Raw genomic sequence first — 27,488 nt, 5'->3', positions numbered from 1 at the left:
AATGACAGCAAGGTGATTTAAAAAAGGTTGATGTCCTTGACTTTCCTCCTGGTGTTTCTTATAATACTGGTTCTGGGGTTGAGGAAACTTGTTCATGAGTGAACATGTTGCTTCTGCTGCTTCTAAACCATTAGTTGTGAGCCAGTGAGTCATGAACATCAAAGGACATTTATTTGAGACTCATAGCGGAGCCTCCCCAGACGTGCAAGACATCCAGTTGTCCTCCTTACAGCGATGCTCAGTCCACACCATTTCTACCAGCTTCCACTGGACATCATCTTCTCCAATGAGTGTGAGACATGCTGGCACCTCCTCCTCATTGGTCCATGGTGTCTTCTCGATCATGACTCATATCTTCATTTGTTGCTTTTGTTAGCACTGTTCTGTTCACTCCCATCAGCAGATCAGCAACGCCTCTAGGGGTGTGCCCCTATGGGACTCCAAGTGAGACATGGCCCGGGTCGGGTCAGTTATTACAGCCTGTTTTAGCAATGGTTAACTACCCGGGACAAACCTGCCTTTTCTGCCGGCATCATCAGCATTTACATTTGTATGGGACAGTTTTTAGCTCATGATATACAAATCAAAACATTGAGCTCTGTGCCATCAAACTAAAAATAAAAAGCGAAAAACTAACAGAATACATGAGATTTAACTGTTGCAGTGCATGATGGAACTTGTGACACAGATTTAAGGGGTCTTATATATATATATATATATATATATATATATATATATATATATATATATATATATATATATATATATATATATATATATATATATATATATATATATGTATATATATATATATATATATATATATATAAATATGATGCTAGAGACTCACAAAGAATCTTCAATTTCATACGTGTCAATAAAGCGGGTACTATATAAACTGACTCAAGCAAACACACACACAAAAAAAAAAAAACACGCACCCAAACAATAGCAAGTTCAGGTATTTAATTGAGAGCAGTACAAAACACATTGTAAATAAATAACAGTTGAATTATCATGTAAAAAAAAGCATTGGTAAAAAAGATATGTGTAAAGGAAACAGTGTTAGTGTGCCGAAGTTTTGTTTACAATAGTGCAATAAAGATGGCTACAGTAGTAAGAACAATAGAGCTATTCGGACAGTTTTTTTTTTTTTTTTTTTTTTAAATCCACACTAGTTTAGACTCACAGTCACATGACTCACAGTTTGGACCGACTTAAAGATCTGTTACTGTAGTGCATTTTAAGACAATTTCACAGTTAGCTTTTTTGATATTTTCCATCTTAAATCCTGTGTGTTGGCTCGCGTCCCGAGCACCTCCACGTAGTAGTAATAATAATAATAATAATAATAATAATAAAGGACCCGACTGTGTAATGGAGAAGGAATGTCAGTTATTTGGTCTGTTGATAACAAAGGAAAATTCCCTGGGACTTCGTTTTTAATTTAAGTCTGGCACTAGACACCACTGCGCAATCGCTAAAAGAAAAAAAAAAAACATCTCAAATTCAACCGATCGGAGACAAAACAAACAAGCTGCAGTCTTTTTAAAGCAAACGCCAGACAGTCAAGAGATAGAGAGGAAAATAAACGCCAGTGATTGGGATACGAAATGAGTCTGGCAGCTCGAGCTCCACAACTCGGATTCAATCCGTTCTCAGTGATTTGACTACTTTTGGTCATAAGTCATCCCAATTCATTTTACAGTGCTGATAACACTGCAGGGCATTTTTCCCACATGAGGTGTGAAAGAAGTGGGGGGGGGGGGTCAAGGCATGACAGGTTGGAACTGGGGGTTGGGAAAGAAGGGGCCAGACGAGAGACAGGACGGTGCGTGTGCACTGGTGACAGTTGGTGTGTACAGAAGGGGGCAGGGCTCAAACAAGGGAGGATGTGTTGACAGCTAATTTCTAAAGCTTGTTGTTGTTGTCCCCGTCCTGGTGGCTCAACACTCGACTTTCCGAAGACTCGACCTGCAGTAGGAGTTCCTGGAGAGACAACAGGGCAAATGTTCAACATTCAGGTGACAGTCCACATGCACTTCCTTCCTTGTGTTCACCCCGGCCAATGGCTGCTCACTATCTAGTATTAATAAGACCAATGAATCATTTCTGACTGAAAAACTCTCAGCTGGTTTGCTCTATCCAAAGCTGCTGCACACTGAAGAGCCATATCCTCACTTAATATCAGCGCTCACTTTGCTTTAACATCATGAGTTGGAGCTGAAACACTTCAATGAATAATGCCGTGGCATTTTAAGGACAATATTGTAGCATCAATCAAGCATAAAATTGACTTTTTAAAATGGGTGGTTTAGTGCAGAGTAAGCACATTTGTGCAAAATAAACAGCAAATGAAATAGATTCAAAGGCGGTCGCGGTGTAAGTCTGTGCAGAAATGTTCATAAAACACGTTCCTCCTATAAAACACAGCTGTGCAACTTTAAATCAACAACAGCATTAAAGACTGGAATGAACCCGGAAATATGGGAACTGTTTGGGCTCCGTCAGGTGCAGCACATTTCTGGTTCAGATTATGAAGCGCCAGCAGAACATCAATCGCAGACACATGGGAGTAGATTCCACAGTGGAACGGGAACTGAAGTAAAACTCTCTCTGGTTTATGAGCGCCAATATTGTTAGGTAAGTTCATGTTACCGCTGCGTTTGTGTCGTCGGCGCCGGCAGTGTTCGGTACAGCTGAGGGATCTTGCGATTGATGAGGGGACACAAAGCCTCCTTGAGTTTATTGTAGTTCCTCTCCAGCTCTCTGTGATACTCCTTCTGATCCGGACCAATCAGAGCCTTGTTCTTCCTCAGGGCATCCTCACACCTGCGCCAGCGCAGCGAGGCGGGGGGGAGGGAGGCACAGCGGGAGTGAGTGTTTGTTTCTTTACGAGTTACACAACAGTCTGCATCTGGGATGTGAAGTGTGTCATCACCTCTTGGTGAAGTCTTTAAAGCAGAGCCGCAGTTTGTTGTGATGTCGAAACAACTTGGGATCATCGGGAATGTCGGTGAGGAAGACCTGTGCCACCTCCAGAGGGCCCTGACAGGGGGGAGCGGGGGAGGAAGAGTCATTACATGTCTGCTGAGGAATGTCTGCCACCACAAGACGAGACACTGAGTCACACTTTAAGACCACATTTAGGTCGACATTCCTGTGCCTCTATAGGACACAGAGTCTGACAAACCTGGTTGACTGTGGTGCCCACACAACCCTGCAGGACCATCTGCAGCATCTTGGAGTCAGCGGGGTCCTGGTTGGTGGCAAAGGCCAGCTCCTGAGTCTTCTTCTGCATGTCCTCAATGGCCACCTCCATGGGTACCAGGATGATCTGCACACACAAACAAAGTTCAGTAATGACAGAGCGAGGCGGTTCGGGCTGCTGACTCACCTCCTCTTTGTGAATAACATTGACACGCGTCTTGATGTAGGGGAAGGCGTGCGACGCCGTCAGGATGGTCTTGCGTTTATACTGCTCGTGGAGGTCTCCGTGGGCTCGGCCGTCCAGGGTGAAGGGGGTGCAGTACATGAAGGTGCGCAGGTTGTAGTTCTTGTCGAAGTAGGTGATCCTTTCCTTCAGCTCGTACGTGTCGAAATACGGCTCCACGTAGGTGATCTGGAGATATGCCTGGAACCAAGGAGGAGCTTCAGAGAGACACTTGAACTCCACCATCGGATCTGCTTTCTACTAGTGTGGTTTATTAGTCCTCATTCAGCATTGTCTTTTTAGAATAATGTTAAATTCCTAAACCCAAATAAAATAATAAGTATTAGAATAATATTAAATCCCTAATGTAACGCAACACAACGCACTAATTCAAACAAAGCAAACATCTCAAATCAAAGCATGTGGTAGCCACGAATGCTAAAAGAACCAAGAGTCCAAACCACCTTGTTTGCCTCCAGTTTGCTCTTGTCCACTGGATTGGAGTCCTTGATAATCTCCACCACTTCATCCCCAAACTTGTCGGCGTAAAACTCCTGCAGACAAAGTGGCTGATTTCTTTAGAAAGCCGGGACGTAATGAATCACAGGGAGACAGTTATTGGTTTCACACTCTTCAACGTGCCTCCAGTCTGTGGGAGATCTCGGCTAATTTGGTGATGGATGGCTCCTTGTAGACGAATTCTTGTTCGTCCAGGTCTCCGAAGCGAGAGCCATAGAAACCCACGCGGAAGTAAGTTCCAAACATCCTCTGGACACTGGCGAAGAGAATAAGGTTCAAATGAATAGCAGAAGATGCGATCACAACACGCTGAGAAGTTTGTTCCACTCACCAGTTTCAGTCAGAGAAGAGACGGGCAGCAGCAAAAACAAACACAATTAAGTTTTAGTTGGCCATTATCATTCAACATGTTCATGAAAAAAAAACATCAAAAGAAGCCGTTACCTCCCATCCAGAACTCTGTAAAAGATTATCATTAGAATTACTGTAATTTCCATCAAACATTTTGGTCAATTTCAAAACTTCGATTGACAAACACACCTGATTATAGACTTTGTTGAAAGCGTCTTGCAGCTTCCCATGGACGGTCGCAAGTTTTTTGAAGTCTCTGTTGGCCTCATGGATGGGAAGAAGTATCTTGTAGACCTCATTTATGGCCTCGTACATGGCAGCCTGTGTTTACAGAACAATGGAAAGCCGGTCCCTTCACATACCTCTATCTCAAATTCCCCCTGCAGCCAGATTAATGGTGTAACCCTGCGCTGCGTTTACATGCAGCCTGTCACCATGTGGTGGGAGAATGTGAGACGTACCATGCTGAAGGAGGCAGCGGCCTGTTCCAAGAGGCCCACCAGACCAGACTCACTGAAATACTTCCCAGCACAGATCCCCTCCTCTTCTGGAGACAAGACGTCATCTGATACCGCTGACTCCTCCAACACATTAGAGGAAATATTCTGCACAGAACAGAGAGAAGCTTGAGGCAAACTTTACTCTTCACAATGGTGTGAAATCCATATCATGACGATGTATTAAAATCATATGTGCACATATTTGTGCTCCAGCACGGAATGATGGTTGTCAATCTTATTTTAATAATTTATTTTCAGAGGTGCAAGAAATGCATGGATAAAGTAAACAAATAAAAATATTAAAAAAATATTACTGCATAATTTAAATAAAAATAAATTCATACAGGAGATCAAATCCTCTATATCTCTAAATTAACATGATGAAGATATGTTTTTTTCAGTTATTTTTATTGATTTTAACAAAAATAGATAAATATCAATAAAGCTCAAAACTGTCAAGTCTCGACCTTAAAATCACTCTGGACATATTCTCACAATAAAGGAGGACGACATTAGATTGTCTAATAAGATAATAAGCTCTGCTGAAGCGACATGTTTGGGCCATGAAAAGTATGAAAATATGATAAAGTTAACTTAATTTATGTTAGTTTATGTTTGGCAATTTTACTAAACTGACAATATTGGTCTCACAAATGTCTTCATTTCATTTTAAGCCATATATGTTATTTGGAGACTCTCCACTGATGTCCTTCAGGAGCTGACCTGAAAGGTGACGCAGCCAATGGGCAGGTAGCGACAATCCTCCAGCATGTTGAGGTACTCTGCCACCAGGGCGGCGCTGTGGACCAAACAGTGGGCTGCTTCCGCATGGTTTCCTCGCTCAGAGTGTTTCCCTGCCATATTTTGGAGCCACGTGAGACGCAGGTCCGGGGAGTTCTGGTATCCCTTAGCGATCCTGATAATGGTGGAAATAGCTTTTAAGAGTTCAGCTTTGCCAGCTTGGCTCATTTATTATTGAAAGAGTGATAATCCAGTACCTGTACATCAGGTCAATGAGCATTTCTGGATCGTGCTGATGCTCTTTCATTTTCACAGTGTCAGTTAGAATCATATGAAGGTTGAAAACTAGGTCTTGGACCTGTCGTTTGGAGAAGAGAATATTTTTAAGATTACAAAATCCAACGAATCAGAAAGATAAAACTTTATACCTGTTCAGGGAAAGGTGTGTCCCGCAGCTCCAGATCCTCCTCGGCATACGTCAGAATCGTTTTTAGAGATCGGCGAAGATGCTCCTCATTAAAAGTCTGCGACGTGCCGACGAGAGACGACAGCGACATCGTCACCTGCATCTTCACTCGGGCAAAATTCTGCTCCCAGAAAGAAACAAAACAAGAGTCTTATCATGCTAAACTTCATTCATAGCACAACAAGAGAGAGGAGCCGTACATTTCCAATTTCAAAATTTTGCCTCATGAGCAGGTAAAGCGAAGCTGAGGCGTGACTTCTGACCGAGCCAATGCTGCTGCTGCAGTGACGAAGAAGCCGGAGGCAGAGGTCAGCGCAAAGCTCTGTGTCCTCTTCAAACAGCATCTCTGGGAACTTAACATGAAAAAGCAAAATCATTTAAGTATTCAAAAAGAGTCATAGAAACTGCATACTCAAAATTTGCCTTACACAAGAATGACATATTGCAACACAAAATGAACATCCTTGTTGTGTACCTTAAAAACAAGAGCTCTTTGTGTAGTGAAGCAGTGCTGCAGGAAGAGGGCGCTCTGGTTGCCTGCCATGCTGTGCAGTAGAACTCTCAGCACCCCACCCAACACGCTCTCCTTCAGCTCTGATGCAACAACAGTCTGAATGACACACAGATGGGGTGACCATAAATGACTGCTCGAGAATAACAAACACTGAGTTCAAGGATTTTTGTCTGTCTTTCTAAATTGTTACCTTGACAATGACCTCCAGTGTGTCCAGGACGATCAAGGAGGCTTCTGTAGATAAATTACCATCCACCACAGACTCCTGCTCCACTTCAACCTTAGTCCTTCAAAATAGAGTTGAAATAGACTCCTTGTGTTAATAGAAATATAAAATAATGAGATATTTTTCCTTATTAAAAATATGAATTAGCATCACCCCTATCTATCAAATGTTCAGACAATCCTTTAGCTACTGTTTATTACAGTAATTTAAAAACATACTTATCGACTCGGTCAGCATTTTGCCTCCAGTGTGTGACGTTCTTCCTCCACCTGACGTTCTCCTGGCTGCCGTACGGGCTCCTCTCTGGAAGGCACACAAAATGATGATGCCGCATGTTTATAGTAAACAACAAAAAAGACACATCTTTTGCTTCACACCTCTGCAGCGGCGAACCATCTCCTGACGAGCTCCAATGGTGCCCAGGATGGCTTCCTCCAGGCGGGCCTTCATGTCTTGGGACTTTTTAAATGTTAAGCTGTTGATTCTCTCCAGAGTCTTCTTCCCCTGCTCCAGCAATTAAATTCAAACATTATATTCTGCTCATTTGTGTAAAGCTGTTCAGCTGCGGCTCCTGTGGAGCGATTCCTTAAGTTCGGTGTAAACAGGGAAGCAGCAGTCAACAAATGTTGCATGCACTGTCTCACTTTGACATGAAAATGAATCTACATCACTCTAAGTTTGCCTGGCTGCTGTACCTTGTATTCAAAACAGGAGACGCAGAGATGCAACAGATCGAGCAGACGGTTTATTTGGAGCACAGACAGGTCAGACACCCAGCGCTCCAGGAGGGCTGCATCAGCATTCTTCAGCACCCACAGGAAACACACCAGAAGAGTGCGGCTGCACTCGGCAGACAGTGAGCTGGACTGACGCCCAGGCTGGTGAGGAGAAAAACGGAAATTCATTAAAACTGTCTCTGAAGAAGACAGCTAGCAAAGACCCACTGGGAAAATAACAATGATGATGCAAAGAATCTTTGACAGATGCAAATGAAGAGTGATGAATTGCGTTATTGTTGTGAAAGGTTAGAGTGGTTGTCAGGGTCTGATCTATGACCTCTCGCTCCAGACCCGGAGGAGCACTCTGACCTCCACACTCATCACTTACCACTGCAGGGAGAGCAAATGGGTTGGCTTTGGCGTGAGGCAGCGGGGAGCCAGCGATCGCCATGGCAACAGACTGGCTGATGGTGTTGCCGCCGTCTGGGTCAGTGTCGTCATGGGCGGAGGCATGACGGACCCTAGCGGGCGACGAGTCTGTGGCAAAAAAATAAAAAAACAAGTCCAGATTGAAGGTATATTAGTTGCACTAATGGTAAACAACATTAGTGTTGCATAACCGTTCCACTGACCAGAGAAGTCGTGGAGCTGATGTAGAGTCTCCATGACGATGTGGATGAGAGGCAAATAAAGCTGAGCGACGTGGGCTTTGACCTGCGGGTCACTGTAGCGAGGATCTGCATCGTGACTGCACAGCAGGGAGTGCACAGCACTAATAGCCTTTTTATGAAGGAAGAAAAGCCTGTGGGCGCCGAGAGAAATGTTAAGAATCCTTTCCTTCCACTTTAACCTTCAGATAGGTTGATAGGTGCACGTAAATATCAGCGATTTATTATTCATAAGAACTCATAACAGCTCACCCTTCTCCTTCAGGATCAAGGATGAGTGACAGCTCTGTGAGCAGGAGGCCAGACAGAAAGTGTTGCTGCCGGAACGGGACGGAGAGCTCGAACATGGTGGCCACACCCTGGTCATGAGCCACGCTGGAGAAGGCTGAACTCTGCAGATGATATTGAAGACAGAACATTTTGAATATTCCATATGGCTTTCAGTAGCAGACAAAGAGCAGGACAATGAAGGGAAATATGTCCCGCTTCAGGAATATCAATCTGTTACTTTAGCACATCAATACTTATACAAGGATCGACGGGGTGCAGGCGCTAAATCATGCTCACCATGAACTATAAATAGACAGCAACTCTCCAGATTATGGAGCAGATTTGAACCATAATTACGTTCTTATTTACTGTTAATGATCAGTAATTAGGGTGTTGTTCTGAGTAAAGCTTGCTGTTGCCATCTGAGGGTCGAAAGTAGTCATCCTGGAAAGGACTTTTTAATTGTGAATAACTGGCTAATACGCTGCCGACACATGTGAATAGGTAGTTCATTAACCGTTAATATGCAGTTAACTCGGGGAAAAAAAAGCTTTAATTTTAGGTATATAATAATTAGAAATAAAGAAATGAAGAACTGTGCATGTTGCAGAAAGGTTAGATCAGTTGCACGACAACATATTACTGTTAGAGGTTTTTCCTTTCAGGCAGATCAGGTACCTGTGAGGTGGTGGAGGAGGTGGAGGGGGACGGTGACGCCGGGGGGCTCAGAGTGGAGCAGGGGAGGTTCAGGATGACATAGTGTTCGTGACTGCAGACAATGCGGGTAAAGTCCATCCTCAAGGCGTTGAGAGCACTGGGGTTCTGAGATGTGTGGAGCTTGTTGGCGATCTGAATCACAGTTTTGTCAGACAGAGTTTGAGGTTTGATTGTTAAATAGGGCAAAATTGGGACTGAAAGAGAAAAAGCCACCTGTTTGTGATAAGAGCGGATGAGGTTGAAAACAAAGCCGCGGTCCATGAGCGACAGGAGGTCGTTCAGGAAGAAGGCCAGACTGCTGTTTAACCTCTCCATCAGCTCCACATCCTGAGGGAGATTGAGACATAAAAGAAAAATCCTCCTGTTTGTAATAACACATAAAACACATTCTTCATCTTAGCAGTCGAATAAAACAGTGACTGGTTACCTTGTGGTGTCGACTGGCAACGTCTGCACTGATGGCACAGATGAGAGCAGCCACATCATCCACAAAGCGGTCAGGGAAACGCTGACGCCGGGGACTATCCAGTTTGGAGGTCAGGAATAGGTGATGGGCCATGCTTTTCGTCTAGACACGATCAGCAGCAGTTTGGAGAAAAGGTATATCCATTAAATCAGTTTCCAGCTTCGGTATAAATTTAAAGTGAAATACTAACCATGAGCTGGAAGAAGAACCAGGCTTGTTGCAGCGCTGCCTCTCTCACTGTGCTGGTGCTCACGACCCACTGCAGTGCCAGCTCCTCGTGAAGCAGCTGGATACGAGTCAGCAGGAAAGAAACTTAGATTGTTGAATAAGACGTTGTTTCAACAAGGCTCTCTGGTGTCAGATTTGGTAAACTGTGACAAAGACATTTGTGTCCTTTAGAACAAAGACTTTTACTGGAAAAGCTATAACTGCATTTTCCAGGAAGATCTGTTAACACTAGTTTTAATGAAATCACTCTCATTCTTTGTGAAAAAATAATGTGGCTTTTTGAAGAATGGCTGGCGGCATTTAGATAAATTGGAAATAAACAACATGAAGTGAACAACAAGGTCAAATAGTAATAATATGAGGAAATAATTTGGGTATATACAACTTTTGATTTCTGTCTGACTAATAATCCTCATTTACGTATTTATTATTTGTATTTTAAATGAACATTCGTCTGTAATTAAATTAACATTGACAGCACTGGTTTGATTGATGGAGTCTTGTCCTGCAAAGTGCAAACCATTGCAAAACTATTGGTCTTTCCGGGTGTGTATTAATCCACTCTACACAGCGGCAATAAAAAAATAGGTGGATGCTTTTAGTGTCGAGTGTCAGATCACAGCACTATTTCAACTATCACAGAGGCTCATCATTGTGTTACTTTTGAAGGTATATTTCAGTGCCTTAGCATATTTACGTCTGACAGGATTAGTAAAATGTCTCGATCATTGAAGACAGACTGTTAGTAATAAAGTGAAACTGATGAATGTTAAAGAGAAGTGAAGTGAATGATGGACGTGTTGTGGTTGATGACACTTTTACCTTCTTGGCAATCTGCCTTGTGGGAACTGAAAACAAGGCCACGCTGTCCAGATAGGCAGACATGCGATTGCAGCTGCGGTCGTTTGTCTAACATGGAGCGATGGTGAGGTGAACACACACACACGTACATGAAGACAAAGTGATGTGAGTGGCAAATGTAGCCGGAGAACATTCGAGGACCCTGATGAGCGCGAAGATGATGGGCAGGAGAATTGAAGCAGCAGTGGCCGTGAATGTAAGATTTTTAGTGGATGCTGAAGAGGTTGGTGAGGAAAGATGGCAGAATGGCATTTGAGCTGCATTATTTATCAAAATGAGATCTACTTGAATCACGTCCTGCTGAGTTTGTGATATGAAATATTGTTTTATCTTGTGAGAAAATACCACATTAGTTTCATATGATAACAAGTATGTGATAACATTCTCAACCACGTACATAAATCAATGAAATATATTGCTTTTGTTAAAACTAGAGTGAATGAAAGAGGTTTTGACTGTGATCTCAAATCTTTATATAACACAGCTCTTTTTAGGATGAAGATAAAGACAGGAAGGAAAGACGTGGGGTTCTGCACCTGCTTAAGCTCACAGCTGGAGTTTGGGTTCCGTCGTAGCACAGATCTGGTGCCCCCAGGGGCATAAGCAGAGTTTACCCAGGAGTGGGAGCGGTCAATCCCCTGCCACAACCACAAGCCACCACAGACACACATCGATTACGTACACGGTGTGTATAGCAAGAGGAAGAGAAACAAGGAGCGGATCGCGGGATGTCATCATTGAAACTACAGGGGGAGCTCAGGAAAATGAAGCAGCAGAATCATCAAGGGAGGGAGACTGAAAGCACCATATGAAAGCAGCAGAGTCCAGATAATCAACAATTAGATTTAAAAAGAGAATTATTATTCCGCAACAACAGAACAACATCAGAAACACAGTTGGATGTTTATCTTGGTGTTACTTTCATATTATTCAAACCTAGAAGAAACAAAACTGTTACGTGGAGACAAATCTGTAGTTTTCACACACAAATTTAACTAAACTACATATTCTCTAAGGCTCTTCTGCAAAAACTACATAAGGTGCAAACTTGGCTGAGATAAATTGAGCCATAGCTAACTATTGTTTCACTCACTTTGCTGCCGATGATTCTCTGGACCTCTTCGTCAGGAGACACCGGGGTACTGGCCAGGTCAGGGTTGGAGTTGCTGATGCTTTTGGAGCGAGACAGGTGCAGACTGCTGGGGCGGGCTGTGGCTCTCGACAAAGTAGCATACTGCATTGGCATCTCGTACGACTGAGCACCTGCTGATCACAAGGCAAGAATGCAACAGACTTTTTATCTACTGTGTTGTCTACTTTTTACCCTTGTCTCAAGGAAATCAAGTCAAAATATGTTGTGCAAAAATGTCTAGAACATCTAAAATCCATTAATGTGGAGAACAATGGCCCCAGCTTTGCAGCAGTTCGATTGGTGTAGACGGTGTGTACAATACGACAGAGAAAATAACTAGTCAACCTACCGCTCGGGGGGACAGTGGGCTCAGCAGTGGGCAGGCGGAAGCAGTAATGGATGTAAGATGCCAGCAAGTTGTTGCGACCGTGTTGGTCCTGGTTCCCCTCCAGATTCTTGTGAATCTGGTTGACCAATAAAGACATAGCCTCGAATGCGGCACGTCCAAGATTCACTAATGAAAAGAGAAATGCCATCATTAAAGTTAGATGAAATCTCTTGGAAATAAAAAAAATGGATAAAGAATGGAGCTAAACTTCTATTATAGTCCAAAACAACAAGAAAAGTAGAGTATGGACCCACTACTTTACTAACAGAATCATGCAGCCCTAGAATTCCACCACACTAGCATGGCATTATTTTTCCTGACATAAAAGTTGCATCAGAATCTGCCTCGAGGAGCAATAACACATTGTGCAACCTCAAATATGACTCAAAAGACACATGCAGCTGTTCCTTCCAGAGAGCAAATGTTTGGGGGAAAAAAAGCTTACCAATTTGGCCTGAGATAACTGGAGGGTAAACAATGAGCTGGATGAGTTTGTTGAGCAGTTGGTGTAGAAACTGGACACATGTGTCTAGCAGAGCCCCGCGGAGGGCGGCCATGCTGGCCTTCAGCTCTGCCTCAATGTTGGTCTCGGTGATGATGACATCCTTGAGGCGGAAGGGGAAGGAGTACTCCTCCAGGACATAGACAAGAGTGAAGAACTTGTCCAGATGAGGGTCCTGATAGTAAAGCCACAGCAACACAAAGCCATATCATGTTATAAAAAGTGTGCATTTGACACTATATATTATTGTCTGATGTTAAAGAAAAGTTTACACTTAAGCAGATGCCGCAGGGGAAATAAAGGGGAAATAAATATATACTCGCACCTGTGTGTGAACAGAGGAGGCCGCTGTCACCTCGACATTGAATACCGCTTTGTGATTATCCACCCACTTCATGCCTGGGAGCTGAACCTGCCACAACAACACCCCACCCATCACAATCGGTGATATCACACGCACAAGTAGGTAGGCAATCTGATATCCCTTTGAACAGACTCACGTCAGGCGTCAGTACAGAGTAGCTGGGCGGGGGCTTTTCCACTGAGACGGGCAGACTGAAGGAGCCAGTGCGCAGTCGGCCATGCTGCATTAAAGGGATCCACTAACATCACAAAGAGACAGAGACAATCTCTTACCGATGGCAGAGCAACACAAAGAGCGATCAAACAAGTCGGTATGTGGGTGGAAAGCTTCATTCAGGTTCTCACAGTGTAGCCCACAGGAGTCTCTAGAGGGGTGTTCTGTTTGGGTTGGCAGCTGATGTGGTAAAAGGTGAACAGTAGATGATGGTTGTCTGTGAGATTGGCAGGGATTTTCATTTTCATCTCTTCATAGAACTCAGGAGACCTGAGGGGTAGAAGTTAAACACTTTGTAAAGAGGAGGAGGAAAAGTTGGATGCAACACAGTGCGAATGTGTACGTGTCTGTCAACAGGCGCCGGTGCAGCGAACAAGTCTTACTTGTTATGGTAGATGACAGGAGTGAAGGCTTCCTTCATGAAATCAGCACAGCTCGACTTTCCAAAAATGACCTGACCATAAGAGTAAGACAGAGCTATTTAGTTACCAAAGCTATGATCAAAACAGTATTTTGAGCTTTCAATCTGTTCCATTTCATAAACAAATATATTACATTAATACAAGCTCTAGCATTTGTTCACCGAGATTAAAACACATGTAAAGGGCCGGGCAATGCCAAGAGCGACCAGGTAATCGTATTTACAATAAAACACATTTTGTAAGTAAAGATTTAGGTGATAAAAACAAATTCATTTTTATTATGGACAAACAAGGCCTTGTACTGCATGGCCTCCTTTTGAAAGCTGTTAAATATATAGTAAAAAGTAAGACAATTTTTCAATAACAATGTTTAATGCAACTAATTCCTGTACTGGTTCATGATCTAACAGCCAAAAAATAAAATGAAGAAGCTAAATAAGTTGGAATGAAAGCATTTATTTATTGTAGAGCTAAAGCAGTGTGTGGTCTAAATGTCCAAGGCACTTTCTTGTACTGACATGGTAGTGAAACTTTTTCAAGAGAACTATGTTAAGTGTCAATGAACATAAACATCATTTAGAAATGTTTGCTGATCCACTGGATTTGATTATATGATGTAATGCAACTGAGCTCATCCATCTGTGAGGCAAAAGGAATTTCCAGCCCGATACAAAGTTTAATATTCCACAGGGAGCAACAGCACTTCGCTACCCCTGGCAAGTCTCGGAGTGGATTTCCTGACAGCGTCTATGACTCACCGGCAGAGCTTGACTGGGGTCCTCCCCGGCCATATACTGAACTTTCACAGCAATGTTTCTGACTGAGCCCTGACGACTGCTGAAGTTCAGACTTTGTGGATAAACATAGAGCAGATTTCTACGAGGGAGAGAAGCACACGGTCATGCAATAATAACAGCGGTATTAGGCAAAAACTGATGGAACATGACTTTAAAGCATGACTATGGGACAAGCTGAGTTCCTGAAAAACAAACAAACAATTACAAAGTGGAGCTATTTGACTATGGACAGGGGGGGTTGACCCGGATCTGAATTTGTTTAAACAATGCCTTTTACGCCCCATTCCATGTCAAACGTAAGAGGTTACTTTTGTTCACACAGAGGAGCAGTTTAGTAAACTGAATTCCACTCACACTGGAAATAACAAATGATAAACAAAAAGACATTGTAGCGATGACTTTGTTTTTTTGACCTATATGTCTACACTTGCCTCCCAAAGGTTAAAATTCAAGGCAAGGTTAGTGAGACCAAGACCTGTGTGATCGAACCATTTGGCTAATAATTCACTAGTTTCTCCGCGTACAATTCAAATATGAGGCTCGGCAGCTTCTCCTCTGAGAGTAAGGCAGAAGCTTTTGCGGTATTTACATTCAGGACAGTTAAGTTTTGTTGCCGGGATCAAATAACAAGCTTTCAACTCATTGATTTTTTACAACACTATCATGATGAGTTTGACATTATTTTTGCTACTTGGGATCAGCGTCCTCAAAGGCATTGATTCAACCTGGATAAGCAGTAAGACGGAAGACAAACCGGCACCACTGGAAGAAATCAACATTCTCATGTTTGGTGCCCTTCAGTTCAGCAATTCTCTCAAGCTTGCCTACGAAAGCACGGACGCAAAGATAGCAAAGATCACCAGCACTTTGAACAACCGTGAGGGCGCTCTGCTGGAGCTGATGAAGCAGACAGAGCAGGCCTTGGAGGAAGAGAGACAGATGAAAAGTGCGATGCGGCTGCTGCGGGTAAATAAACAGAAAACATGTTTGCTGAACCGTCTTGTGTGTGATGATAAAGTAAGGACAGTGCAAGCAGAAGAGGAGGACAAAGTATGTCAACTAAATCCCATCTGATTTCACTTGTTTTTCCATGCCGTTAGGAAGTAGACAAAACATTGCATCCTTCTACTGATCTGCAAAAAAGATAAGCTCAATAAGGCTTAACAAAATTCCTATTTGCCAGAGCACCCTGTCTGTTGACTCCTGCACAGTTTTTGAGCAAAAAAAAAAAGAAAGATTCACTTGCAGCAATCGTGCCACAACTGCACTGTTAGAGAGGTAAGGGAATGACATTGCTTTTGACAGGCACAGATGGACAAACAATACGCTCAAGCCAAGTTGACTAAAGACTGGCTGGCCGAGTTTGACAACGTTGAGGCAGAGCTCCGGCAGAAAGTGAAGAGAATGGAGGCCCACTTGAACAGCATATCTCCTGGCAGGCTCAAGGAACTTCAGGTAAAGGGCTGCTTTATCTGATCAAGATGTAAATAAACACCCGGGGCACTGACTTAAGGTAATCCTTTTATCCACGTTTACAGGAGAGAGCAGCTGAGAACGCCATTATTTTAAAAGGCTTACAGGACTTGACCCAGTTCCAACGGCAGAATATTGAGAGTCATGATCAACAACTTGGCATATTAGAAAAACTGGTTGGTCACTTTCATTTATTCATTCATTTATAGAGTGATCATTTGTTTCTTACTTCATTTCCTGAAAGTATCATCTCATCCTGCAGGCAGAAGCTGCTTGAATGCAGTTGACTACCGTTCTGCACTCCGCATCACCGTTTGACTGTAAATGTATTTTTTTATGATGGCTATGAAAATGTTAACTTATCTATCGTATAACGAAAACGTTTTCAATTAAAAAGAATATGGAAACAGTATTCATCAACAGTTTTTGAGAAGAAGAAAATTTTAAAACCATAGGTGTGATCAATGTGTCCTTACAGTCAGTGCTTCCATCTACGGTGTTGGTGGTGAGGAAATGAAACCTAGTCACACTTTCAGTAAATCATGTCTGCATTCACTGCAGCTCATCATTGGGACACCACCTTCAGTGCATGACGACATGAGTCATGGGGTTTGCTCAGATTTGTTTTCCACACAGAACTCTGAGTTCAAGAATTCATAACTACATCCAAAGTCATTGTACAAATGAATACCATTGCGGTAAAACGTTTGTTTACCTGTAGATGGTGTGCGGTGTGTAAACGTAGCGAGCTGGAAATTCCAGCACATTTTTCGTTGGGCGAACACGCGGGTCTGGGTAAGGCTTCACGTGGAGCAGCTCTGGCGACAGGCAGTAATGAGGGGAGTCCGGTGCCGGGGAGATGTCTATCTTCAGTTGGGCTGAACAGGCACAACGAGAAAGACTTCAGAACAACGCACATGATCTTATCAACTGATTCAGTGTAAAACAGTCTGGCAAAATGTCACAAAATGTATTGAGACACTAGTATGACATATTTCAAAGCAATGACAGAACCTGCAACCTTGCACTGACAACTACTGTCAATACATAGGCAAATATTAGCAAAAACATTGAGAATAGTGCAAAGTCCAACTTTACAAATTGACATGAACTGATATACATCCTACAGTTATTTTCTGACATTGAGGTCCCAAATGATAAGCCAACTGAAGTCTGAATTTCTAGCAAGAAACTGGGATTTAGGGTTCAATGGCAAGTTGCGTATGCACAAAACAAAACACAAAAATCATGGCTGCATTTAGCTCACCTGTAACCGGTCTTAGTCTCCTCAGAACTGAAGACGGTCTACGCATGTCCGCCAAATACTTGTAGAGGTCTTCATCACTGAGTCTGTCCCCCTCCTGTTTGTAATAAACAAAGACCATGTGCAACGTTAAGAAGAAAAAATGGTGAGGTGACCGACTTTCAAGATGACTTCTCAGTTCCATTGAAAGCAGACCTGCTTGAAAAAGTTTGTGACTGTCAATGTTGCTGGGCGGAAAGTTGCGAAGTTACACATGTCGTCCCCAATACTCATTCGCTCATAGGCTTTTTTCTTTCTCTCATTCCATGTTCCATGCCCTTTACGTTCTGATGGAGACATGAAAGAAAAAGCCAAGCCTGTGAATGTGCATTTAAAAAAAAATGTAAACATTGTTCCGTATGTGTAACTTAGTATTACCTGAGTCGGAGTCTGAATCTGTGCGATCTAGACCTCCCACACTGCTGACAATGTTGAGAAGGTGGATGGCTGTCCAAGCGAAGGGCATTCGAAAACAGCCCAGACGACTGCAGGATTGCTCGGCTTGTTGGCGAAGCTTGTCTAGTTTCTCTTTGTGCTGCAGATGTAACAAAGAAAATATAAATATATTAGCAAAAATAAATTATGGGAATCAGAATGTATTCATTTTCCTAGATTCCAAAGTTAATGAAGATGCTTTAAACTTTACAAAGAACATTAATTTATAATCCCTTGACTGAAGAGATGGTCAGTGCAGCCAACATTGATCAAACATCTGCTCATATGCCATGTGAACTTACCAAAGAGGAAAGTAAATATTACATGTAGCGAGACAGTATTGGGTAATTTGGCAAGAACACATGAACCTGGCATGTTTATCTTGCAACAGTTTGCAGCAGCTCACCTTGGTGGAATCAGATTCCTTCATGACCATGTAGGGTTCACAGCACTCTCCAATGTCGCCCTGCTGAAGCACTTTCTCCAGCTGAAATCAAAACATAAAAACATTTTTAGTACTTCAAAAAAAAAAAAAAAAAAAAAAGGTAAGAGATAAGATACTGGGTAACTGCTATCAAACAGTTAGCATCAGAAAGTTGTGAACATATTTTTAAACTGAATAAAGTGTAACTGTAAACTGAATAAAATTTAGCCAGAATGCAACTGCTACAGGATAGTTTGCTGTGACAAAACTCAAACATAGAAGACTGTATTTTAAACAGATCTTGATTGAATACAATATTATTTATTATTTTCTTGGAGGTCATAGAAAACTTCTGGCTCAGGCAGTGACTGATTTCTCTCAGTACCTTAATGACCAAGAAGATATCAGCAGAAGGATATGTGATGGAGAAGATGGCGGAGCGGGCCAGAGTGGAAATGGCAATGTGAGGCGTGTGTGGTTTGAGCATCCCTTTCATCTGATCTGAGTTCAGGTCGAAGTAGAAATTCTCTGAGATCTGTTGGAGAGAACAATGAGATAAGCGGGGGAGAAGGGGAGGGGCGGAGGGAGTATGATAATGAAAATGCACATCAGGGAATTGTTAATTTAGTTTGGACTGGGTGATCGAAACTACAATATCACTTAGGCTCTTGTGAGGCCCGGGAAATCCAATAAGCCAAGCATGAGCTCAGCATTACGCAAGCGGTTTAACAGAATCAAAGTCACCAAAGTAACTTGATTGCACAGACGGAAAAAAAAAGAAAAAGAAAAAAGCATACCTTCTTTTTTTCCTTGACATCATACAGGGCAAGTGATCCGAATATTGGCTCGATCTCTATTTCAAACCTAAGAAAATACATGTATTTGGGGGTTTAAAAAAAAGAGGAACGAACAGAGGCCGAGCAGAAAAACATGAACCTGACTCACTTCAGAGACAGACACTTGACCATTATCCTTTGGCCACAATGTTCTTTGGGCACTTCAGGGAGAGAACATCTCTCCACGGCTTCATCCTGCCTCACAGAGAATAAGGTCATGTTCAAGACACACACTGGCACATTTCACCAGATGTCATGGCAACGCAGCAGCAAGGAAAGGCGATTGTGCATGAGCATACAAGGAAAGAGAAAACCAAAGAGAAAAGCAAACATCTTTAAAACATCTTTTCAGGTTTGCTATCCTTGGAAATGAACAAGAAACTAACATTTAAATAGATAGGGATTGTTGAAAGAATAGTGAAAGGCCTGGTACACGGACAATCAAACGTAGCTCTTCATCTTCGGTCGTATTCAGTGTAAAATATACATCATTGTTTTCATCGATAATATTAGAAGAGAAAAACTCCCAGGGTTCAGCCACACGCACCTCATCAGGAGGAGGGTAGAGGCCCAGCAGGTCGCTGTGGCGCCCCTGCAGACGGGCTTCGGTATTTCGATGGTCCATATCCTCTGCAGCTGTCCGTTCTAGCACGGAAGGCAGCAGGGAGTCTGGGGACGAATTCTTCAGGTCAAAGATACTAGAGGCCCAGCTTCCCCTTGGAGTGTCATCAAGAGAGGTCGACTGGCGCTTTGCGTCATCCTGGGCCGAGGAAAGATGAGATCATGACTTACTCTTTTCCATCCCAACAGCGACGTCAGCTTTGAAAGCTGAGTGCGTTTGACATCCAGCGATAATTAGACCAGTATGTTGATGACTCAGTCTCCTCTTAATATCATAGTTATGATGAAGTTTTACAGCTTTCCGAGGCTCTTAAAATGATCAACCACCAATCCATTGATTCCCCTTCAGCTTCAACTGCCATATAAAAGATTAGACACCAAGCTGTGGAAAAATAGGTCATGTGATGCGATGAAAAACAACTTGTTAACGCAAACTATTACATTTCTTTTCACACTCTCCTTACTTGCTCTTTCTTGTATTCCATTGTATGTGAATCCTAAATGGTGATTCATTTGCTAATTGTCTTGGAGTACCTGCTCATCCTGTCGCTCAGCAGCAGCAGCAGCAACATCCAGTTCAAAGGTCTGTTTGACCAGCCCACGCTGTCTCTCTCTCTGACGCTCGGAGCTGTGAGGGGTGTGTGTGGTGCTGAAGTGCTGATATCTGTGACAAAACAATAACATGTTGTCCCACTGAAGATGTACGTGCCACTCGTGCACAAGCATTAGAGCAGAAATTAAAGTGCAGATCAAATGTGAAGTGTGTTTTAATTGAACGGGTAACACGTCTTACTTTCTTTGGATGACAAGCCAGTCATCTGTGTAGACTGACAAGGCGTCTCTCACCCGGGAATCCAGAGCTCTACAAGAGGAAACACATGAATATTTCAACAAAGCTTTCATTTAACATTGATGCTCTTGCAGGGAAACAGAAAAAAAAACTCTTTGTTCTCAGTGGTCATGTAGTTTGTCTTCTATTACAGTAGTTTTAATATTCTTAACATGTGTTTTATACTAAGAGTAATATAAGAGCCTTATAAGCGGCTGGACTTACTCCTCTTCCTCAGGGAGCGGAGGCTCCAGAGTAGTACACTCTTTGTCCAGGTGGTGGAGCACCAAGTCGTCCTGGGGAAACTCCATGAGCTGTCTGAGCAGATCGGGCTCCACCCCAGGAGCATGGCTGCTCACATATTCCTCGAAATCCACTGGTTCAACGACCTCCGTCAGCGGCAGCTGGCGGTGAGCATTATGGTACGATGATGGCAGATGTTAATCAGATTACAGGGATTAACAAACTGGTAAAGAGGTGGTAGACATGGACAACATGACAATGGATTATGAAACCGAATTCCATCCTGTTAATGAACTTTCAGTTCAATTGTTGCACCCCTTGTGAGCACCCCCTAGTGTGTGACTCTACACTTATAGATCATTTTTGAGTGCTCGCACACACTAAAGTAAAAATACATGGCTGTAAATATCAAAAACCAGCAGGGAATGAAAAATGGCAGCCAAAATAAAGGAGAAAAAACAAAGAGCCATATTGAGCTGTTCGAGTAGATGCCAGCTTTCCTCAGATAACTTAAATAAAGTCACCCAATAAAGTAATGGGGCAGCGATCAATAATCCATGACACCTCTCTAAGATATCACAGATGAATATGATCATCATAACCCGAAGTACTTTTGACCGGTGTATTTTTTCCCACCTGCTTGTTTATATCCAAAACACATCTTCAACCTTTCTCAGCAACTCATCCCTCAGTCACGCTTGTTGCCACCAACAATGACGGATAGATCACATTGCACACCCTCATCCAATAATGCCACTATACACAAAATAATCGTCAGCAATTAAACGCAAATGAGCAACTCATTGAGGACAAGCCTTAAAGACTAGAAGTTCCAGTATTTGAATGCAGAGTGACTAACCTGGTGGTGATGGCCTCGCTTCTTGGACAGCTGTGGAGAGCCATACTCCCGAGAAACTTGTTTTCGGACCTCTGATGCGACAGTCCTGGGGTGACAAAAACAGAAAAATAGTCATAATTAAAAAGAATAATAATTACTATAGGGTAGTAAAATGATAGAAAAATGGAACCCACATGCAGTTAACATGACAAAAAAAGTTTAAGTTAAGATAAGCTCCACATATGAAGAGAAACACATTTGTCACAAGTCATTTCTTCATCTCACTTGCAAATGGAAGCTTCATGATGAACCAATGAGTAAAAGGGAAGCATAGATCAAGATAAAATAAAACTTTATAGTCCTCCCTGCTATTGGAGGGTGATTCTTGTGTGCAAGAGTATCAGGCCACATGAAAAGGTTTATGAGGCCAACTGTAATAACACGATCGTAGCAAGGGAATTTAACTGAGGATCCCACATTCTCATGGAATTAGTTGGGAGGATGCTTTCAATCTGTGGTTTACTGAACAGTCAGGAACTGGCAGGATGGAATGTTGTTGGTGCATTAATGCATATCTACAAAACTAGATCTTGATTTTTTTGTTCATGATTGACTACTTTTAGACAGAAAAAGCGCATAACTGATTTCTGGAAGTAAATGCAACTGCACACACAGTGTTTGCAAGTAACAGCAGGGCTTCTTTACTTCCAGTTATCCTGTTTTGTACCAAGTTCTAGAATTAAAATAGACTCACAAAACAGACATTTTATGCTCGTAGTCAGAAAAAGAAACTGGTTTCTTTCTGAAAAGTTATGCAGGATATAGTCACTGTGGCAAGGGTCAACTTTAAGGTTCCATGGATGACTGTTATTGTCTTCGCAATGAAGGCCCTATCAGTCATAAGCTACCGTTGCTCACAGTGATAATGAAGTTGGCAACTAGTCAGAAAAAGGCATTCAGGGGAATCTCTAAAAGAGGCGTTGAGTTGGCTCTGGAGCCCCGGCACTGCGCCAGGCTGCTGTCTCTGGCCTGCGTGGACTAACGGCAACTGAGAGGCTTAAAGAGAAACAAAGTCAGCGAGGGAAAAAAAAGAATAAAACCCCATCGAAAAGACAGCAAGCAGCTGCCAATCTTGACCCACTAAATACATGTTTCTTTCATAAACACAGCTGCATATCCTTCAGAAGGTCCCAAACTCCATGTCACTGTAAAATCACTTCAGTTTCTGCAAGGGTTTAAGATCACGCTTCAATTATTCATTCGTCTTACTCATGACCTTAAGATGTTGGAGTTATCTTGGAGGTCAGTAAAAATTTAAACAGGAAAAGGGAAAGCCATTGACTCCAAGGGTTGTAACCAGAATGTTTCTTCCCACCCTTTCCTGCATCCTGCACAACACAATTGTCCCCCGCCAAGATGTCAAGGGCACGCCGGACAGAATGCAGCTTTATATTATATTAATAAGTGCAAGTGCACACAGAAGGTCCGAGAATCCTAATATTGTGTCAGGTAGCTGATAGTAACAGTGCTGGTCAATAATAAGAAAAGGTTATCTTTTGTTTTATGTGGATATCAACCAGATGATATATAAACAAGTTGATCCAAGATATATGGTAGCAATAATGCACAAAAAAGATGGGATTTGTGGAGACTTTCCCTGGAATCACATCAGTATTGACACAACCTGAACTTCAACATTTAATAAGGGCAGACAGAACAAGTTTCCAACATGTGGAAACAAGCAGCCGTCATAACGCTGCAAGGATCACCCGAAACAAAAGCACGAGTTGCAGCCAGTCGTGACACATTGGACGCCGAAAATGACACATCAGAGGCAGAAAATGACACATTAGCCTTTGAGGTTGTTGTAGCTAAGACGGTGACAGCGCTCTCGCGATACTATCAAACAACAATACAGCCAATTAAACTCATTTAAACGGCTGCTCTATCAATGCGCCAAAATTCTCTATGTACGACCTCCTTTGTAGGCGAACCAAAAACAAAAAATTGGCGGTTTACGGCGTCGGTGTGGGTGTAGTTTGTATACTAGCGCAGCGGCTACGTCCCGAGTGTCCAGCAGGTCAGTGAAACAATAACTTGTGCGTTTCCGACGCTCGCTCACCGGTTGATTTTGTGAGCAAACGCCCTCCTCTCGCTGGCTGTAGATGTCATAGCGCTTCTCCATGTAAAGGAAACCTTCCTTAGTCCAATACCGCGCTCCAACTTTCACTTTGTCCCGGCTGGTGTGTGTGTAAATGAGGACTCTCGCTTCCTCATCCACGCTGGGACCTGGCGGGGAACCCTCGCCGTGTTCCTCCTAGTGGCCGGGAGCTGAACCAGGAGGGTGAATTCACCCGTAATTAATCAAGTGCATCCTGTTTCATTCCAAAATAAAATAAATTAGAGCTCACCCAAGCTTGTTTAGGGATAAAACGGAGAGTTTTAGTCGCGGATATTCGCGGTAAAATATGAGTTTTTGGGTCCCATGAAACGCTAACATACGTGCTTCCGGTTTCATTTTCAAGCGCCTTGTACACGTCCCACCTGACCGGCCAGAGAAGCTCTGACAACATCCTGCCCGTCGAGATCTTCTCTGTTCGATCGTTGTGTAGTTTGGTATAAAACATGACTTTTTTTTAAATATTGGCGCCATTAAATCGGTTATCATTTTTTGATTTTGATTTTTTTCATTCATTATTACTATTATTAAGAGTGATATCTTTGTGACGCTGGTAAAACAAAGTTCCAAAACACCTTGGGGTGTGAAATCATGCAAGAAGAAAGTTGACATTGAAAAAAGTACATTACAAGGAAAACTGTTGAATGACACTACTTTCTCTTTGCCAGAGTTTAATGGTACCAATGTTATTGTTGATGTTTCAATTAAGGTGGAGCAATGTCTTATTTGGAAAACGAATGACACCATTGCTCAAATGTGTGTCGTAAAATAAAGTATAACTAGAAAAGCACTGAGAGAGCGCAAATCTATAGCAATAAAGCGTTCTTAAAAAAAAAACACACCTGGATTTAGGCAATAATCCTGATCACTATGGAAACTGGATCATTTGTTACTTTGTAGAGTCATTTGTCCCATTACCCATATGTCCTTATTGAGAAACACAGTCGAAAACACAGAGCCGACCCTTCTCATCCTGGACATGGACTGTTTGTTCCTCTTCTGGCAGGAGGCTACGGTCCATCCAGACCAGAACCTCCCGTCACAGGAACAGCTTCTTCCCCTCAGCCATCAGACTGTCGAATTTGTGAACAGCCTTTATTATTTATTTTATTTTATTTATTTATTTATTTTCTGTCAGCACTTTTTCCAAAACACTTTCCTAGTTGGTGGGCTCCCCACTGACCATGGCAATAAATTTGATTCTGATTCTGATCCTGATTTATCTGGATACATGCATTGAAATGTTGGGAGAAATGAAGATAAATAAAACAAGTAAACCTGTATTTTTTTTTTAACTATTTCAAATAAAAAGTATTAATTCAAAATAAATTTGCTAAATCCTTTTCAAATCAATTCTGATGCGAATATTGTACATATTGATGTACTTATTTTGTTTTTAATCAAGTTATATAAGTTATATAAGATATATTATTTATAATAATAAGTATTATACATTTTGTAATTTATTATTGTATTGAATTGTTATTTATAATCATTATATTATAATTATAAAAAATATTATTAATAAAGTTGAACACTTCAAAAATATGCTATTTAAGTTTTGCGAACGCTCTGCCTTCTCAATAAAACATGTCATAACAAGCCCCAAACAACAGGCGGTGCTGTTGACCAGGATTAAATAGCAAAACCGATCACCGAGCGCTTTCAGGCTTCAGTCCTTAAATTTGACCTCTACAAGGAGAGGAGCTAAAGCTGCAACTTAGTTAGCTCCTCTGCTTTGTAGTGACGTGTGCCGTGTCCCACCTGACATCACTTGTCACACGTCAGCGACTAACAGCGGCTGCGGTTTATTCTTCAGGGGCGGAATGTGGCTGAGCTGATCTTTCAGAGCACATGAGGAGAGACACTGCCAGTAACTCTTCTCACAAATGGACAACGTGTCAGTCGATGGTATTGGAGATTTTTACATGGCCTTCCTCCGTGCCAGAAATCCGCCCGTACCCCCTACCATGAGGAATTAATGTAGCCATTCTGCGGCAGCCTGCCCCCCCTCGCTCCTCATCTCTGCTGACTGCTTCTTGTAGTATTCAGCACCCGAGAGAACCGCCGCAGGTACTCCTGCTGTCTGCTGATGAATTGCATTGAAGGAGGCGTAAAAATAGAGGAGGGGGTGAAGGTAGAGTTAACCTTGAATGTCAGCAGCTTGGCTGGACAAGGACAGACCGGGTAAGTGCTTCAGTGAGAGGAGGCCCAGAGAGGATCCTAATAAATAGTCATATTTCCCCACTTGCTTGTGGCTTAAATCATGCTTTACGCTGTGATCAATAGCGTTACGTTGTTGATCATCATCGCCACGTACACACAGGCAGGATTTCCAAAATGTCTGGAGCAGTGTTTGTGACATTGCAGCGTCCTTGCGCGAGGAGAAGCCACACCTACCACCAGAACACATGCCTGCTCGCTCCGTCTGTCCGCACCTTCCTTGCTTATTCTGTTCATGGAAGGCATTCAATTCCTTGATCTGCACTATTGTTTGAGTGCCCAGCCCCCACAGCAGTGAGAGCCCCCCCGCCTTCATCCACCACCATCACGAGCACTGCCGTGTTACCAAAGAACAAAAGAGAGAGTGTCAGACACCACCCACTAGATCTCTTTCACACCGAGGCCCCCACCTCAGTTCCAGATGGGGTTGCCTTTTTTTTTTCAGGGGTTCTCTCAACCCCAATGGAGGCCCCCCTCCCCACCCCAGGAGCCTACTACTCAGCTGCCCTTCATCCACCTGCTCCGTCGCCACGCGCCTGTGGCCAGGCCACGTCCCCTTCCTATCCCCCACCACCACGGAGTCCTATTAAAGTCATTAACCACTTTTTACTGCCTCTCGGCTTTTACCCAGGGGATAAAAAACAACAACAATAAAAACAGAAAATAAGCGGTGAAATATGCTCAGTCAGATGCTATTAAAGAGGAGGAATTACAGCAGACTGATATTTGCAATCAATAATGCAAATTCTAATCTCCTTCCCCCGGTGCTGGTGAGGAGCAGATGCTCATTTGCTTGTCCTGGAAAACCAAAACATCGGCAGAAGAATCTCTGCTCCGACCTCCAACCCTGTCCTGACCTTTGCCCTCCAGGGACAGAGAGTGAGGTGCAGCAGAGCACATCTGCTGAGAGACAGCTGTTACGTCTCTAAATGCTTGGCCCACAGTGGAAGGTTGAAGGCTGACGGTCCTCAAACCCGAATCAGTCAAAATTAACTGAGTTAACGGAACAGAGAAACCTTTTAGTCTTCGCTGCTCCATCAGCCGCGACACCACATATCAGGGCCAAATGGCTTTTCTCTTCTCTTGTCAGGGTCTATTGACGGAATAAAGCAGCAACAATCAATGTGAATGCTCCTCTTCAAATCAAAAATTAGCCATTGTTTCAAGAAGGTGTCTCTTGGTGACAATGTATTGACAGGAACTCATGGTTTGGTGCTTCCCAAACTAATTCATCTAATGCCGCCACTGTTACTACACTGGCTGCAAAATTGCTGACTGGTCAAAGACCACATCCACTTTGCAAATATATGAATTTGTTCCCACTGTTTATGCAGATGAATAAAACCATTCCACTGAGTTATAGGATTCAATTCTGATTTCAAATTGATATGTATAAATCCATATTTCCAATGACTAAATAACAGATTATTTTCAACATTTTACGAAAAAATATTGATATATTGTTATGTGACTTGTAGAGATAGGAATTTAACACTTTAATTTTGAATAATTAACAGATATCTGGCCTTATGGATCGGAGCAGATGGGTTGTTGAAAAAATATCTGATACCCGATCCAGTTTGTTTG

General features: G+C 42.6%; 2 protein-coding genes across 7 annotated transcripts; one reads left to right on the top strand and one right to left on the bottom strand.

Moving 5' to 3' along the window:
- Positions 1-902: 902 nt before the first annotated feature.
- LOC128750751 (dedicator of cytokinesis protein 7-like) lies at positions 903-24,031 on the bottom strand. Of its 5 annotated transcripts, XM_053851214.1 has the most exons (51): positions 23,911-24,027; positions 23,622-23,830; positions 21,521-21,605; positions 20,644-20,822; positions 20,383-20,451; positions 20,124-20,253; positions 19,516-19,728; positions 19,078-19,163; positions 18,930-18,996; positions 18,518-18,667; positions 18,115-18,195; positions 17,652-17,808; positions 17,430-17,560; positions 17,238-17,331; positions 16,686-16,848; positions 14,459-14,576; positions 13,662-13,732; positions 13,410-13,548; positions 13,202-13,303; positions 13,027-13,113; positions 12,645-12,876; positions 12,161-12,325; positions 11,773-11,942; positions 11,216-11,317; positions 10,641-10,727; positions 9,781-9,876; positions 9,552-9,692; positions 9,338-9,451; positions 9,086-9,256; positions 8,390-8,529; positions 8,102-8,271; positions 7,858-8,006; positions 7,446-7,628; positions 7,128-7,254; positions 6,969-7,053; positions 6,715-6,811; positions 6,486-6,620; positions 6,211-6,363; positions 5,973-6,131; positions 5,802-5,902; positions 5,527-5,719; positions 4,765-4,908; positions 4,493-4,624; positions 4,397-4,411; positions 4,076-4,201; positions 3,898-3,987; positions 3,398-3,634; positions 3,194-3,337; positions 2,942-3,048; positions 2,659-2,832; positions 903-1,989 (listed from the first exon to the last, which is right to left on the bottom strand). In XM_053851214.1, exons 2-51 carry the CDS (start codon positions 23,669-23,671, stop codon positions 1,947-1,949), a joined length of 6,354 nt encoding a protein of 2,117 aa, XP_053707189.1. In that variant the 5' UTR covers positions 23,672-23,830; positions 23,911-24,027; the 3' UTR covers positions 903-1,946. The 5 variants fall into 5 exon arrangements, 4 of the variants coding, with proteins under 4 accessions (XP_053707189.1, XP_053707186.1, XP_053707188.1 ...); XM_053851211.1 differs by lacking the exon at positions 10,641-10,727 and having other exon boundaries at positions 11,773-11,945; XM_053851213.1 differs by lacking the exon at positions 11,216-11,317 and having other exon boundaries at positions 11,773-11,945.
- Positions 15,057-19,464, top strand: angptl8 (angiopoietin like 8). Of its 2 annotated transcripts, XM_053851216.1 has the most exons (4): positions 15,057-15,463; positions 15,803-15,952; positions 16,036-16,146; positions 16,233-19,464. In XM_053851216.1, exons 1-4 carry the CDS (start codon positions 15,161-15,163, stop codon positions 16,245-16,247), a joined length of 579 nt encoding a protein of 192 aa, XP_053707191.1. In that variant the 5' UTR covers positions 15,057-15,160; the 3' UTR covers positions 16,248-19,464. The 2 variants fall into 2 exon arrangements, with proteins under 2 accessions (XP_053707191.1, XP_053707190.1); XM_053851215.1 differs by having other exon boundaries at positions 16,036-19,464.
- Positions 24,032-27,488: the final 3,457 nt, after the last annotated feature.

Source organism: Synchiropus splendidus, chromosome 19, assembly GCF_027744825.2.
Source record: "Synchiropus splendidus isolate RoL2022-P1 chromosome 19, RoL_Sspl_1.0, whole genome shotgun sequence".
In the NCBI taxonomy this organism is placed as follows: Eukaryota; Metazoa; Chordata; class Actinopteri; order Syngnathiformes; family Callionymidae; genus Synchiropus; species Synchiropus splendidus.
Note: the sequence above shows the minus strand (reverse complement) of the source record. Positions and strands in the feature narration are given on the sequence as shown.

What these genes read in the sequence shown, in the direction of transcription:
- angptl8 (XM_053851215.1), top strand. Translation starts at nt 15,161, where the DNA reads ATGATGAGTTTGACATTATTTTTGCTACTTGGGATCAGCGTCCTCAAA. An exon ending in GTGCGATGCGGCTGCTGCGG is followed by an intron (nt 15,464 to 15,802) that starts GTAAATAAACAG and finishes TGCTTTTGACAG; the next exon opens with GCACAGATGGACAAACAATA. An exon ending in GCAGGCTCAAGGAACTTCAG is followed by an intron (nt 15,953 to 16,035) that starts GTAAAGGGCTGC and finishes CCACGTTTACAG; the next exon opens with GAGAGAGCAGCTGAGAACGC.
- LOC128750751 (XM_053851214.1), bottom strand. Translation starts at nt 23,671, where the DNA reads ATGACATCTACAGCCAGCGAGAGGAGGGCGTTTGCTCACAAAATCAAC. An exon ending in TCAGCTCCACGACTTCTCTG is followed by an intron (nt 8,007 to 8,101) that starts GTCAGTGGAACG and finishes TTTTTGCCACAG; the next exon opens with ACTCGTCGCCCGCTAGGGTC. An exon ending in CATTTGCTCTCCCTGCAGTG is followed by an intron (nt 7,629 to 7,857) that starts GTAAGTGATGAG and finishes TCTCCTCACCAG; the next exon opens with CCTGGGCGTCAGTCCAGCTC.